The 16,027-nt window shown below is 37.6% G+C and overlaps 1 protein-coding gene across 2 annotated transcripts in view; it reads right to left on the bottom strand.

Moving 5' to 3' along the window:
• The window catches only part of DPP10 (dipeptidyl peptidase like 10), a 568,807-nt gene that overhangs the window by 13,149 nt on the left and 539,631 nt on the right, over positions 1 to 16,027 (bottom strand). For both annotated transcript variants that reach the window (XM_062605998.1, XM_062605992.1), the window contains exons 15-19: positions 13,445 to 13,492; positions 12,622 to 12,743; positions 8,742 to 8,789; positions 6,575 to 6,673; positions 6,397 to 6,466 (exon numbers count right to left, since the gene is read on the bottom strand). In XM_062605998.1, coding sequence (XP_062461982.1) covers positions 6,397 to 6,466; positions 6,575 to 6,673; positions 8,742 to 8,789; positions 12,622 to 12,743; positions 13,445 to 13,492 — 387 coding nt within the window. The remainder of the gene's footprint in view (positions 1 to 6,396; positions 6,467 to 6,574; positions 6,674 to 8,741; positions 8,790 to 12,621; positions 12,744 to 13,444; positions 13,493 to 16,027) is intronic.

Here is a 16,027-nt window from a genome sequence, read left to right as displayed (position 1 = left end):
ACATACTGCTGAAGTTCACCATTGAGGTACCGTTTAAACAGACAGAAGCCATCAATAATATACCAATATCATTGACATTCGTGCATACTTTGTATGCCTCTTGTAAGGCATACAAATACGTCTCAGACCATCTGGAAAAAGGGGCAGCTCATCGCAAGCTCATATATTGTTGAAAAGAGAAGAACCTGATCTTTCAGATTCTATAATCAAAAGCTTAAACTGAAGTCTCTATCCATGACTTGAGTTACAGCATACAGGAAATAATATAGTTTTACCAGAGAGGCTGTGGTTGCTCTACTCTGAGCAATACTCCTCTGCCACTCTGCTATCATGACTGCAGCAAAATTTGTTCCAGGTTTTGTACCACTGAAAACCTAAGATTTTAAACAGGAATTTCAGAAGTTACAGAACTGATCAAGCAGGGTAGGTAGGAAGCTAATTTTGAAAGATATGGCAAGTAATTGCTATCATTACTGTTTAATTTCCAGTACATCTCTATTTCTTCAAAACAGTGGATCTGACACAGCATATGGGAAAGTTAACTTGATAGCAAATATTTGAGAAAGACTACAACTCAGAGGATAAAATCTATGCAAGAAATACTACTGGTAAAAGTCATATTTTGCTTATGGTGAAATTGAGTGAGAAGGATTGTTTTGCAAAACTGACGTAACAGAAAAATCCATTTTGTTTTCAGATTTCATGAGAATTCCTTTCACAAGTATCAACTTTCAAGCATACTCATCATTATTGGTCAAAAATCAGGGAACCTGAATAGCCCCAAACATAGAGGACAAAAATTCTCAAATATTTATTATTTGTTCATTTATCCTGTTTAGACAGAGCAGACTGCAACTACTAAAACCAAATAGTGTGTTTACAACTCCTCCCTGCAGATATGGCCAAACAAAGCACATCACTAGCAAGAAATTATTCCATTACTAGGGTAGAATCATGTGATAGACAGGACTGACATAGACAGCATAGTACAAAAAATAAAATTTGTTATTCTTTAAATATCTTTCTGAAACCTTTGAAGCTGAAGACTTTACAAATGCATTTTTGGGAAGAAGAGATGTAGCACTGTCCCGTGTCATAAGAAAAAGAGGTGAAATTTTGAATCTCCTCATCTTTTTTCTAAGGAAGATTAAATGAGCATTTTATTCACACAGTAACTGCTGTGGGGGAAGTGAGAGTAGAGGAGGCTGAGAGAGGAAGTATCTTAGTTCAATGAGTCCTCAAGCCTTTTCTGGGGACAAGACTGAAGAGAAAGGGAGTGAGCTGATCTATCACTGCCCATAGCATCAGGACTGCTACTGCAAACAAAACAGCTGAAGTGAGTCTCTAATCTATCCCTTGTTTAGCCTAAGCTAAATGAATTCCCTCTATGCCCTGAGAAATATTACAAAGTTCAAAGAACGGGGAAGAAAATCTAGATTAAAAAAGAAAAGCCTATCAAATACTTTGATGTACTAGAAACACAATAGAGCAGTGAAATACTGCCACACTTGTCAAAGGCAGGATAAATACAGACATGAAATGGATGGCTTGCAAGACAGTTAGTGAATCATTCACAGGACTTGGAGATATGTAAAAAAGTAAACTTTGCAGATGTTTACAGATGAAGAATGGGCCAAACAAAACAGCCTTCAGGAATTTTACCCCTGCAAACATACTACAATTGAAGTAGTGGAATCCACCACATATTTTTAGACTTCACCTTCACTTGAAACAGCTGCCAGGTAAAATGAGTAATATGTACATTGTTGTGAGTACAACAAATGAAAGGCATGCAAAATAGCTATTAAAATAGGCAAAGTGAGGTCTGATTTGATTTCAGATATCAAATATTTTCCAATACTTGCATTATGTCCCTCTACACTTCTTCGTCCTTTAATGAGTTATTCCCGAAGATGTAAAAATATTCTTCACTTTCAACCCTGCCGTCTTATCTTGCTATCAGTCCTAAGAATGCATTAAATGGAGGCATAAACAGGTGTGATTGCCTGTGCAAGGCCTAAAGCTTTCATCACTTCAGTAACAGGTGAAGTGATTCCTGTTTATTACCAAACTATAAGAAAGCAAGAAAACAAACAAACAGAAACCTCTTGGAGACAATTCACTGTTCCTTTGGAGGATACCTGTTGTTTTCTTTCCCTTCAAAGAACAGAACAATCTCTCCGCTGACTTAGTTTTACAATATCCACTTACACATTGGACAATTTTAAGTGGCGTTAAATAATAAATGCTGACATTTAAGATACATTATCTACAGATTTTGAAGTAATGAGGTTAATTATGTTCAAGAAAATATAAAGAATGATTATCACCTCTCATTTTATTACCCAGATTAAATGCCAGTCTTTACTTAATCATTTCCTGTGTGTTACCAAGGAGTGTATCTTCCAGCTTTTTTAATGAGTAAGGTGAACCATAATGAGAAAATCAAGGATCTGAAATTTAAGCTTTGGTCTTAATTATATAGAAAAGAGATGATAATCACTCTTTCAGGCAATTACTGTACAGCACTCTAATCTATAGTTACACTGTATGTATTATAACAGAAGGAAACTGAGTGTGAAATGTATTAGTGATTTAGGAGAATAAATGGAAGAAAGGAGAGTCATATAATCTGTATAGTATTTTATGGATTATGCATCACAATTCTGGAATGAAAAATAGTGCTAGCTGACATAACTGGTTTCTACATAAAACCTATCCATTAAATAGTCCATCCATACAGATGGATGAAAATTTTAACATAGCAATACAATGATCTTCTATTTGAGCATTAAAGCATGCTTTGCAACTGCTAATGGATACATTGTCACAAAATATTTATAGAATCATAGAATCATAGAATAGTTAGGGCTGGAAAGGACTAGATCCTCTAGTTCCAACCTTGCTGCCATGGGCAGGGACACCTCACCCTAAGTCATGTCACCCAAGACTCAGTCCAACCTGGCCTTTCATTATCATGAAGATTATAGGATATCCATGGCCTGGTCCTTACTCTTGTGTCTACCTGGAGCTGTACTGAGTTCACACCCAGGTTTCACACCAGTACCAGAATCCACTTGTACAGGCTCCCTTCCAGGACTCAGCCTTGACACTCAAACCTGGGTGCCATGTGCTGGAATTTTATCTGCAGGCCTCCTTGCATGAATACAGGAGCCTTATTACAGTCATAGACCTTTGAAATGGCGTTCTCCCCTTTATCTATTTCCAAATTCTATTATTATAATTGTAACACTATGGATCCAAAGAGCACGTTAACAACACACAGAAGCAGTTGATGCTGATGAAAATTTACAGGAAAATTATGAGCCTCAGTTATCAAAACCCCACTTTATTCTGAGCCAGTGAAACCAGCCACCAGCACAAAAATTCTACAGAGATAAGACCACACAGGCAAGCCATAATCTGGCAAAATTTAAGACACATGGAAGATGAATCTTCACCAGAGGCTTGGTGTGATTCTAAAGCAATGACTGCACCCAAACAGCGCCTCTCAGATCTTATACGCCATATTTATTCTCCACCTTAGGGGACAAAGCCTATATGCACTTAGAAGCATATATGCACTTAACTAGGCATTTAATTTGCACTACAGAGACACAATAAGTGATTTGCTGCCTGCCTTCCTTCCTGCCTGTCTTCCTTTCTTCCTGCCTTCCTTCTTGCCTGCCTCCCTTCTTCTATTTTCCTTAAGCCCTTACTAAATTGCACTGCTACTGAGATGGAAAGCAAAAGCCACTTCAAGAGCCACTTTGGAGATCTGCTAATACTCCACTTTTCCAGATATATATCTTCTCTTTATATACATCTAAGTGTATGGTGCCTGGATCAATATGTTGTTATACAGCGTTTCCTTTCCAAGAAATGGATATACGATTAAAACCAACATTCTTACCAAGGACACTGGTAAGCATTCTTTTTCAAACTCCCAATAACTGGAATACAATGATAATTTTATCATGTCTGAGAATGTAAACAAGGAAGTAGCTGTAACTGAACAATATGAAAGGCAGTGCTTGTTATCAGCCACTAATACAGTTCTTGTCTAACATTTCTAGCAGTAGAAACAGGGTGTTCCTCAATTAGTACCAACAGTACTGCTCTGGGACTCAGGAAAGTCAGATATCTGGGAAATGATACCATATATAAAATTAATCAGCATTTCCTGTAAAAGCTACATGTTCTTCTCAGACCTGATTTTTTTTTTTTTAAAGTAGTACTTCTGATAATTAAATGAACCTTAAGATGTCAGTTTGGAGATGTGTGGGTCAAGAAATTATGCTCTGCATGCACACACGTTTCCATTTTTTTTCTCAAGAGCTAGACAGAATTTATTAGGCTCAAAAATCATCCCACAAGGGAACCTCCCATAACTTCAGTGACAGTTTTAAGTTTTATATCTCATTTGGGGACACCTTTAACTAAAAAAAAGGACTGCTAGAAACCTTAGTTTAAATTCTGTAAAAAGCTGCTGAAGAAATATAACTTCATTCTCTCCTAGGGAACAGTGGGACACAAAACATGCAACGTTACAAGAGCCAGGATGGATTTTAAATTTTCAGTTCCATATTTTCATGAGTGTATAGGGTTTTCTAAAAATAACTCCTGTTAAACCTAATGTTAAGAATTTAGTATTTATAAATGTAGATACCACAACCTGTATTCAGAATTTGATGAATTTCAATAAAAATCATAAAAAAATTAAGATGATTATGAAACATATCCACACATTATGACTTGGTCATATGATTTGCTCACTGGGTCCTAACAACTTTGGTAAGTTCAAATTCAAACCTTGCCTCAGTACTGTTCTCAGTATTTCAACTCTTGATATGTAAAAACATTTCATAATAATTATAATTTTTTCCTTTGCCTGTCATTTCTGGCCTTGGCCTTCTCCGGGTTTCTGATCCTTCCCTCCTGTCTTCCCTAGGTACTACACAAGTGTATAACCTGTATTCTACCATAACTGTATATGTCAGATTACATATTTACTGGGATATTTAAGAAGGAAAGTGTTACACTGATAATACATTAGTGTTTCCCTGCTTTCAGAAAAAAAACAGCAAGGACAAGCATTTGCAACTCCCTGTAATGCTGCTGGTGTCTATTCACAGAGTCAGTTTGCCTTAGGCACACTCAAAAGAGATGCTTAAAATATAATCATGCTTCCAAAATCAAGCTAGCCAATACTGCAAAGATAAAATAATCCATGTGTCCTGTTTCTCCACAAGAAAATCATTTTCATGAGCCACTTAAAGCACTGAGCTTCCACAACTGCAGATAAATGCAATTGAAAAACCTGAGTTTTAAACACAAAATGGGCTTAGAAATAAGCAATTTTATGCTTCTGTCTCTTATTATCTAAGACCTGAGATGAGTAGAGGAATTTGGGATCACTCAGCAGATCAAGCTTGTAAATTTGACCTCACATACAATAAGGATCTCTGCTGTCATTAAGGGGAGGTCTACTACAGGTGATACAGCTCAGCTGACATGGTATTTTCATGAATTTAGCAGTACACCCCTACATCTGTGTTAACGAAATTCACATCAATTTCTTCTAAATTGGACTGGAATAAGATCTGCATGAACATGAAAGCCCTCTACACCTATGGTAGACCCACGCTGAACTAAGATGGACAAATGGTAGTAACAAATGATGCCCTGAGCTGGCCCTAACTGGTTTTCTAGGTAGGCTGCAGGTGTGCTCATGACTCCACTCTCTTCCTCTGCTATACTTTCTGTAGATGTCCAACTTAAAGGCTGACTGTCTCTGAAAGACATACACACATATTTCTTTTTAAAAGAAAGCCAGGGAATACCTCCTTACTCCTATAGAAATCTTGTACAAATTTCAACAGACTGTGGATCATGCCTATAATGCCTTCGGTCACTGACGTTCAGAAATATTTTTTTCTCCTTTCCAGTGTTCCTAAAAGCAGTTTTGCTTCACGCATCTTAACTGAGCCCTTCTTAGAAGCTCTACCCATTTATATCAAGGATAAAAAGGAGTGTACGCTCTGAATGAGATCTTCTGTGGGTAGGGATCAGTATGGGTCCAGGAAAGACTGCAGAACTACCCACGGCTACACTATCAGCGGGACCACAGTCTCATGTACATAAAAGCACAATGAAACAGAGGTAGGTTTGACAAGCTCAAAAAATCCCAGGCATCTCTACCAGACAGCACTTATAATAAAATCTTCCTGAGCACAAGCCTTTTGATTTATCAACTCAAATCCATGAGGTAATTTTCCTAAAGAAGGTAAAAAAAAACAACAAAACAACAACCAAAACCAAACTCTAATTTCACAGTTAAATATTTTCTATGAACTACTTTTTTATTATTTTGAGTGATTCTACACAGATACTTACATGATTAATAGAAGGGCATACTGGTTTCGATCTGTGAAATCTTTTGGCAGTGACAACTGTAAAGGGAGTTCTTTTAAGAAAAGAGCAAAACATTAAAGGCTGGTAGTTACACAGATAAAAAACAGTAACATTGTAAGAAAGTTTTTTGTTTGGTAAAATAACACTTTGCTAAATTTACCGTAATCCTCAATGTGAAGCATTTTAATTTCAGTCCTGGAATTCTTTTTTTTTAAAACAGCTTCTTTCAATACAGCATTATTTTCCAAAATGTAGAACTCTGCAGAAAGCAGGAAGAAAAAGCAAGTTGGGAGGTGTGGAGAATCATCACATCAGAGATAAATTTAAATTAAAAAAAAAAAAAAAGGAAAAGAAAGAAAAAGAGAAAATATGCAATAATAAATCTTGTAAATGAATTCCTTCTGTAAATACTTTTTTATAATGCAACTACTTTGCAATTCAGGAACCCAGCAATCAGCTTAATTCAAAACGTATACATCTATTCCATTTTCTGGCTTCAGTTGGTTTTGTTTTCATCTATCACTAACAATGAAATTGCTGATGAAAAAAATGAATACTAGTATCCCTGACAGTTACTAACAGCAGCTGTTACAGCAAAAGACTAGTCTGCTGGGCAATATCTTAAGCCTCAAGCAGGCATCCTTTTCAAGCTACGTATTCAAGTCAATATTTAGCCAGCACAATTAAGTGCTTCATGTTCTTCTCTGTCTTCTGCACTTCATCCAAGAGCAAGACTTCACTTTGGTTTAAAGCTGCAGACAGATTTGAAGCAATCCTTTTGCACATGAAGGAATGACTAATTAGTTGGGTTTTTTTTTTTCTTTTCTTTTCTACTCAAATTACCAATGTTGCTTCCAAAATTTATATTCTTTTATTAAACAATAAACCCTCTACTTAGGGATAAAATGGATAATCTAAGGAGAATGTTCTGGGCAGTCAACCAAAATGGTATAATTACAGTCTGAGGATCAAATAATTGAAGTAATCCTTAATAATTTTTTTTTATTAATTGAAGAGGATAATCTAATCTTGCATGGAAACATTAATAGTAAATGATCTCTCCTACTGTGTGGTTTCTTGTTACAACAAACAACATCCCTCTATCCTGACTTGCTTGGTTTTCCTCTAAGAGCTTGTATGTGAATCTCTTTTACAATAATTCACTATCAACAGCATTTTAGATACAAAAATGAAGAGCACAAGTCTACCTTCACAGAATTGAGTGGGTCTACAGAAGCCAATGAATTTACTTTGAGCAGAAGCTATCCTTTGAGTCTGATAAAACTCCCTTGCTTTGGTGTGCTCTGGCCCTGAGCTTTGCAAATACTAACAGAGACATTCAAACAAGAAAAGAAGCCAAAGTACAGACATTAATTAACACTTCATAGGATACTATTGATCAGTATGCTACTTCAACATGCAAGATTAGGTCCAATGTTATGGTGAACAGTGACTGGCCCATGACAAATCGGATGCAGACAAGTACAGCTCAGGACTCTTGGATTCTGGAAAAACTCCTGGGGATAATCTAATGAATGAAATGAGGATATGTAAGGATTAGTTTAGTGGTTTTGAATGAAAAGATCTTCCCTTTCCTCTAACCCACACCTTCATGCTATGTGGCATCACAGTGGAGCTGCAGGTAGCAGGGTTGTTACTTCTACTGCACCAGAGAAACACCTAAGTGAGGAAAATTCTACTGCTGAAATACAGTCTTTCATTACAAAGCACCTCATGCAGCCAGGCAACAGCAACAGATTTAGTGTCAATATACAGAAAACAGTGAGTAAAATTTGAAAAATACTCCTAAAAAGCCTTTATTCCTGGATTTTTCAATCATGGAAAATATGAGTGCACTTGCTCTGATTTGAGAAATATTAGAAGGACTAAGTCCATTGTACATAGGCCAGATTTTATGATCAATCATCCAAGCACAATACCTTAGTTCAAGGTAATTGGACTGTAACTTTAAAATAATCTCTAAAAATACAGAAGGTCTATCGTAATGGCAGCATAATTTACATAGAAAATGAGAAGAATGCAGACCAACCTGCCATCTAATTAACTCAAGTGTAAATAGAAGATGAATGAGATGCACTTAGCATAAAACACATTCAAAAGGCTAGGAAAGTTTTAATCATTTGATTAACTTATCTTTCCTTCTCATTCGCAGATGTGGATGTTGCTAAAAGTTAATTAATAGAACTTCATATGAGTGAGCTATATATTAGTTTTCATTTACTTGTAACTGCCTTTCCCTTCCCAAACCCTCCCTAAACCAATCAAAGACAATAATAGAATATACCTGTTCCATAAGGAATACTCACTTGCATTATTACTTGTACTGTGCACGCTAACAACTGGAACACCTGGCCCTGTTTTAAGGAGAGAGGAGGAAGTGTGAGGTAGCTAGTACTCAGCATTTCAGTAACAAAGAATGAGAACACTGGTTACCACATATGAATGGATTCTGGAAGACCCATATACATGCTACCCTTCAAACAGCAGTAACTCCACTGGTGTCTCTTGGGAAGGGCACGGACTTGACTGCTGTACCAACAAAGAGTGAAACAGAGTTGCCTAGACTTGCCTGTTCAGCAAGCAGTCTAGACCCCTGCATCCAGAATGAGATTTTTTTTTTTTTATAATCTCCATGTTTTAGTTGTAAGTGAAGAAGTTAAAAATTACAGAGGCGCTTAATGGCACGGTCTAAAGGATAACAGTTTGACATTCAGAAACAGTAACTAGCTTGACTGGGAAGTGCATTAATGATAATATTCACATATATTTTCTATGGAAAAGCTACAAAGGTGTTGAAAAATTATCTGTTTAAGAAGCTCCTTTGGTACGCTAGCTCTGCAAAACTAACAGCGTCATGGTTAAATCTAGGTGTAATGTTATCTAACCTTCTTACATGGTAATGTCAGATACTATATTTTCTCTGTACAACTAAGAAATTAAAACCACCAGGAATAATTCTCCATGTCAACAGGTACTGTGCAAATGCATAAGATAGTGTGTGAAACTGGGGTGACCAAACATTCATTATACTCAGCTGTATAGTGAGTTTGCTGTCCCTGCTCTGAGGATCCCCCCAGGGTAAACTTGCAAAAGAAAATGTTGCTTTCCCACACCCAACAAGGAATTTGTGGATGGGAAACTCAGTTTTATCTCGGTGAGACAAGAGTTTAAATTACATGCAGTCACTACTGGGCTAGTAAAGGTGATGCAGAAAAGCTGAAGTCCCTGAGGATCCCATGGCAGATGAAGGCATTCCTCTGAAATGAGGAGTTAAGACTTCTCTTTTTTGGAGAAAAAAAAAAAAAATTCCTTTGAGAGCAACTCAGAAGCAGAGCTTAATTTATGTGTTTTGAGTCATCCTGAGAGGTTGTCTCTCTCAATTAATTATGGCATGAGCCTAGGGAAACTTAAATACCTGAGATAAATAGCACAAGGCCGTTCAAAATCTCTGACAGCCTCCACTGAAGATTTTTATCAATTTCATTCTCTGCCTCAAGGGAGATTATTGACAAAAATCTTACAGGTAGATTGCTGACAAATCAAAGCTTTCTGCCATAGCTCTTCAAGAAGATAATTTATCCAGCTGCCTTTTTGTTTTTTTTTTTTTTTTTTTCCAGCTCTTTTTACTACTTCTGAATTTGTCATTTTGCTTTGAATGTTGATTTAAGAAAGACCATTTTTTGAGGGGAAAGCAATGGTTTTTTCCAGGCTAGCTCTATTTGTTTTACTAAAAGATAGAAGGACGACAACAGATTTTGAAAAAGGGAGATTACAGTAGATTAAAAAGATGATCAGAAAAGACATACTTGTGTTACAGGTATCGCATTACAGCACATCAGAACTACACACACTTGGATTTCCCATTGACTTCCTATAACTAACACTAAATCCACAACTTATTTCCTGCTGTATAAAATTGAAAACATATTACTGCCTTTGTGAAAAATCTTATTTGAGTGGAGAGATTAACATCTGTTAATGGAAAAATCCACAAGCAGCATGGAAAATAAATGTAAAGGTTGTGCTTGCCAAAACTGAGAAGCTATAGAGTCAATCCTCCATCTACCAGGCTAGAAGTAACTCCTCAGTCAGAGTCATCTCTGGAGATGGATACAGATGGCCTACTGAGACAGATCTCTTAGCTGAGGGTAACTAAGATGGAAAAAAACCTAATAAGGCTGCTCATGGGTTAACAGGAGGTGAAGGAATTGAAAGTTGAATAGATCAAACCAGTCCGGAGTACTCAAACGATATTTATGGGCAACCTGCTTTTGTAACAATTCAGTCAGGCTCTTTGTTGTGGGCAGACAAGTGTGTACGTACATAGATGTGGTGTCATTTGTCTCCTCAGACCAGTTTACCCTCTACTGTTACAAGCAGCTCCCCACAGAAGAGTTTTAATACCTGATCTATCGTGATGTTGCCATCAACTTTGATACTGTCAAATACCCAACCCACCACAGGCACTTTGCAGAACTGTGGCAGTACATGTGGGCCACAATGCTATTGTAATTGTCAAGCTCTGACAAAACACAAGAGAAGGCCTCTGAATGACCCCAAATTGACAACTATATATTAATGTTAGAGGTATGAAAAATTTAATGACGTTGTTTTATCATCTCTGTCCAAAACCTGCAGCTTAGGACAGTCTACTGGTTTCATCGCAGTGGAGTGTAGGTTTAATCCTGGGAGGATGATCTACAGTCTTATCAGCTCAAACAGAGAAATGCCATCTGCAAAGTCACTGAAAGTCACGAGCCTGTGAGAAATTTCATGTGCAACCTCCTACTGGCAGCTACATTTTTATATCAAAGAAAGAGATTAAAAATTACGGCTGAATATACTTTGCTAAAATAATAACAAGAAGCTACGTCTTGGGGCCATAGAATATTGCTGATTCAGGGTAAAAAGCTCTTTTCAATTTACCAACCCTCCCTCTTGCAGGAATCTGAGACTTCCCCCGTAACGACTATGTCAAGCACAAGGGAAAACTCTGCTTAAACCATGAGGAGCTCATTACTATTGCAGTCTTTATTTAGATAAGGAACTCAGGATTAACTCAGTAACTTCTGCCACAGAATATACATAACCATGTATAAACCATACAGTTGATGTGTATTTTTTTTCTAATCAGCTATGTATTTATGGTGCATTTCCACACACACACACACACAAACCCAAGAAACTATTTTACCCAATATATATTCATAGTTTGTTTGAATGGATCCAATTCTCAAGCCAGCAGATATTTTATTTTTGTGGAAAAAAAAAAAAACAACCAACCAAACCAACCAAAAAAAAGTACAGTTGCAAAAGAAAAAGAAAAAATGCATGCAAATAGAATGGGCTATTCACATGTATTTCAGAAGAATTATCTTCTACTCTTTTTAACCCGATGCTAGTTGAGCAAAGATACTGGAATAATGTTGTCTGCAAAATACTGCAAGTTTCAGTCAAGGTCAACAGGTGTAGCTATACACTTTATTGACTTTTCTGTACCTGTTTTTACAATCTTACTTATTTATCAGTGGTTTTTTGCTGAGTGTATGTTATAAATTTCTCATTGTGGGATAATTCTAGTTTTCTGTTTGTATAGAAACTCTGAACCCAACTGGTGCTGGAATGCAGCTAACAATAAACAGCTGTTTAATGTTATTTACTGCAATCACTTCAATAAAGAGGATCTGCCTATGTGGATTAAACCATACCTGGTTTTTGGTAAATAGACACATACATATACATATGTGGGTGAGTGTATATAGATATACTGTACATACACATATGTATACACACACAGAGACACAGAAAACAAGCCCTCATTTTTTAACCAGGTATAGTTGCACAAGATCAATCTTAATACATAACATAATGAAGCTGTTATGAACCACAGCACTGTCACTAGTAATTCCACATTTTTTGGTGAAGGATTTTTATTTAGGTAAATTTAAAAGTCAGTGTTGTTTTCCAGGACTGAGGGTTAGGACTGGAGCAGCTTTCTGATATCACTTGTTATTTACCTTTTACACAGAACATCTTTACTTACAGTCTTGCAATAAGCTCTGTACAGAACTTCTGAGTAATCTACTACTGAGCTAAACGTTAGACTCCCGCCTAATGCACTTCTCAAGGGAATACATTAATTCAGAAGCAAACACGGTACTATTACACACTGTACATTTGACTTACCTTTACAGTGCAGTAAAAAATGCCTATTCATGGGGCTAAACTTTGCACTGAAGTATGTGCACTGGTCTTTCAAGAAGTTACATGAGAGACACTGACGATTCAATGATCCCACTGTTGATACACTGGGGAGAGAAAATTGATCAGAAACATTTTCTGCTGGAATAATAATACGCAATAAACCAAGAATTAGCTCCTCAAAGTGATAAAATTTGTTTTAATCTCTAAACTTGCCAAAATATCACTCTCCTATTTTGTGCCTGATGTAACCTGTTTTCAGATGACTCAGAAGACTACTATTCTGTACACTTGGTAATGCGGACAGGATTCAGTATCTGCCCAAAGCAGAACTGGAGTTCCAATAACTGGCACTGCTGTGGGGTAACAGTGGTAGTAGGACACAATGAAAAGCCTCATTAACTTTGTGTAAGGATGAGGTGCTTTGCTCAAGCACTTTAAATTATATGATTAAATCCCTTAAACATTATTTTTATTTAGAAGGTTTTCACTACTTTTAAAAACAATCATATTACATGCTTATAATTAAGTTTATCTTTTTAGATGCTCATAAAGGCCTAATGAATACATAAATGGCAAAAGCATTTTGTGTTAAAATATTTTCTCTTTCTTTAAAAAATGTAAAATACCATCAGAATTCTTTTGAAAACCTGTTAGTCTTTCCTTGTTACAGTTCAAGTTTAATAACTTTTACACGGTATAAATGATTACCCAAACCTCAAAGCAGCATTTAAGCTCGCAGAATATCATCACAGCACTTACAACTTGGGATGTAGGCACTATTAACACAGCCCCATGTACTCCTTACCTATGTAGCTGTCTTCCTCTTGGGGATTCTTCTGTGCTTAAGAAATAACTGTGCCCAAAAGATGAACAAAGTTAAACTCAGTTTGGTAAACTGTATGATTTGGGTGGTGTTTAGAGAAGTGGGAGACATTATAAATAACAATTTTTAAAAAGTAAAAATTCCCCAATATACACGAAAATCAAATACTTATATATATATATATCTAAGATCCAAGATTAAACTTAGACCCAGAATACAGAGTAGTTATTTCAGATGATACATAATTTCGCATTAAAAAAATGAAGAACACATTATTTCACGGTTTCTGTTTAATTCCTGTAATGCCTAGGATCTCCAGTATCTGCCAGGACCCCTTTCTGCATATTATAAACACAGAAGAGAAAGTTTTTCTTTCACTGTAGAAGTTTGCAATATAAATCCAAGGAGTAGAAAAAGGTCATAATGAAATTATAGTTTTATGATACCCAAAAGTCATTTTGAACTGTAGAACAACTTCTTCTTCTACTTAGGGATAGAAGCTAACACTCGAGGCTGGTGTTCAAGCAAGGCTTGGTAGAGCTCCTGCAATAAAATCAGGACAAATACCTGGTGTGTGTGAGCTGAAATCCCAGCAATGCTTCTGCTTGAGAGACAGAAGGAGGGTAAGGAAGTCCTCTCAAGTGGCTGAGATAACCCACATGCAGTCTGCCACCACAGAGGTATCAAGAAATTCTCTATGGCAAAAACCATGGAAGGACCAATTTGGTGGCCTTCTATGATAGGGCTCTGGAACTGATGGACAGGGGTAGGGCAGTTGATGTCATCTATCTGGACTTGTGCAAAGCGTTTGACACTGTCCCACATGACAACCTTGTCTCTAAATTGGAGAGACATCAATTTGATGGATGGACCACTCAGTGGGTAAAGAACTGGCTGGATGGCTGCATGCAAAGAGTTGTGGTTAATGGCTCATTGTCCAGCTGGAGACCAGTAACGAGTGGTGTCCCTCAGGGATCAGTGTTAGGACCGGTCTTGTTCAACACTTTTGTCGCTGACATGGACAGTGGGATTGAGTGTGCCCTCAGCAAGTTTGCCGATGACGCCAAGCTGTGTGGTTCGGTTGATACGCTGGAGGGAAGGAATGCCATCCAGAGGGACCCTGACATGCTTGTGAAGTGGACTGGTGCCAACCTTATGAAGTTTAACCATGCCAAGTGCAAGGTCCTACACCTGGGTCACAGCAATCCCAGGCACAGCTACAGGTTGGGCAGTGAAAAGATTCAGAGCAGCCCTGCCGAGAAGGACTTGGCTGATGAGAAAGTAAACATGAGCTGGCTTCATTGTGCACGCGCAGCCCAGAATGACAACCATATCCTGGGCTGCATCAAAAGGAGCGTGACCAGCAAGTCCAAGGAGGTGATCCTGCCCCTCTACTCTGCTCTCGTGAGACCTCACTTGGAGCACTGTGAGCAGTTCTGGTGTCCTCAACATAAAAAGGACATGGAACTGTTGGAACAAGTCCAGAGAAGGGCCACGAGGATGATCAGGGGGCTGGAGCACCTCCTGTATGAAGACAGGCTGAGAAAGTTGGGGCTGTTCAGCCTGGAGAAGAGAAGGCTGCGTGAAGACCTCATAGCAGCTTTCTGGGATCTGAAGGGGGGCTATAGGGATGCAGGGGAGGAACTCTTCCTTAGGGACTGTAGTGACAGGAGAAGGGGTAACGAGTTAAAACTTAAATAGGGTAAGTTTAGATGGGATATAAGAAGGAAATTCTTTCCTGTTATGGTGGTGAGGCACTGAAATGGGTTGCCCAGGAAAGTTGTGAATGCTACACCCCTGGTGGTGTTCAAGGCCAGGTTGGACAGAGCCTTGGGTGGGATGTTTTAGTGTGAAGTGTTCCAGCCCATGGCAGGGGGGCTGGAACTATATGATCTTAAGGTCCTTTCCAACCTAACTACTCTGATGCTATGATTCTATGATTCTATGACTTGTCAGAAAGGCTGTTTCTCCAGCGCCAGTGGAGATGACAGGCATTGTTGCAACCTCAGAAAGGTCCTTGCTGAAATACCATTTATTTTAAAGAAAATCAGAAGTAGATACTGCTATTTATTTTTTGCCATGTGCATATATATGTGAATATTAACCAAGATCCACTAAAGTCACACGGAGGCTTCAGATGTTTTGTCAGTTCTGTACTGGTCTAAAAAATCACCAAGTATGTGCTGAATTTCATTCCCAGTATAACACTAAGATGGGTTTCAGAAAGATTCATATCTGAGTAAATTGGGTAAGAATCAGGGGTTTGGATAAACTCTCTATATAATTAATTTATGCGGTTCAATCAGATCCCCAATGTCCAGAATCCTCATACATTAACCAAGTAAGCATAAACCCTGAAGATGTTGGGGTTTATCAAGTACTATGACTGTGTCACCAAAATATTATTGCTGCATTGTGTGTTGACTTCTTTTATTTTAAAAAAATTCAGTGAGTCAGCTATGTCATGGCATGCTCCTTTTCCCTTTGCATAAAAACTGGCAGATAAATTGTCTTACAACTGCTGTTTATGTACTCAAGAATGTCAAACTTATAGCAATGCTCAAA

This window comes from Pezoporus occidentalis, unplaced genomic scaffold, assembly GCF_034315485.1.
Source record: "Pezoporus occidentalis ecotype Australia unplaced genomic scaffold, CSIRO_AGI_Poc_V1 ctg12, whole genome shotgun sequence".
In the NCBI taxonomy this organism is placed as follows: Eukaryota; Metazoa; Chordata; class Aves; order Psittaciformes; family Psittacidae; genus Pezoporus; species Pezoporus occidentalis.
This window is presented reverse-complemented; position numbering and strand designations above follow the sequence as displayed.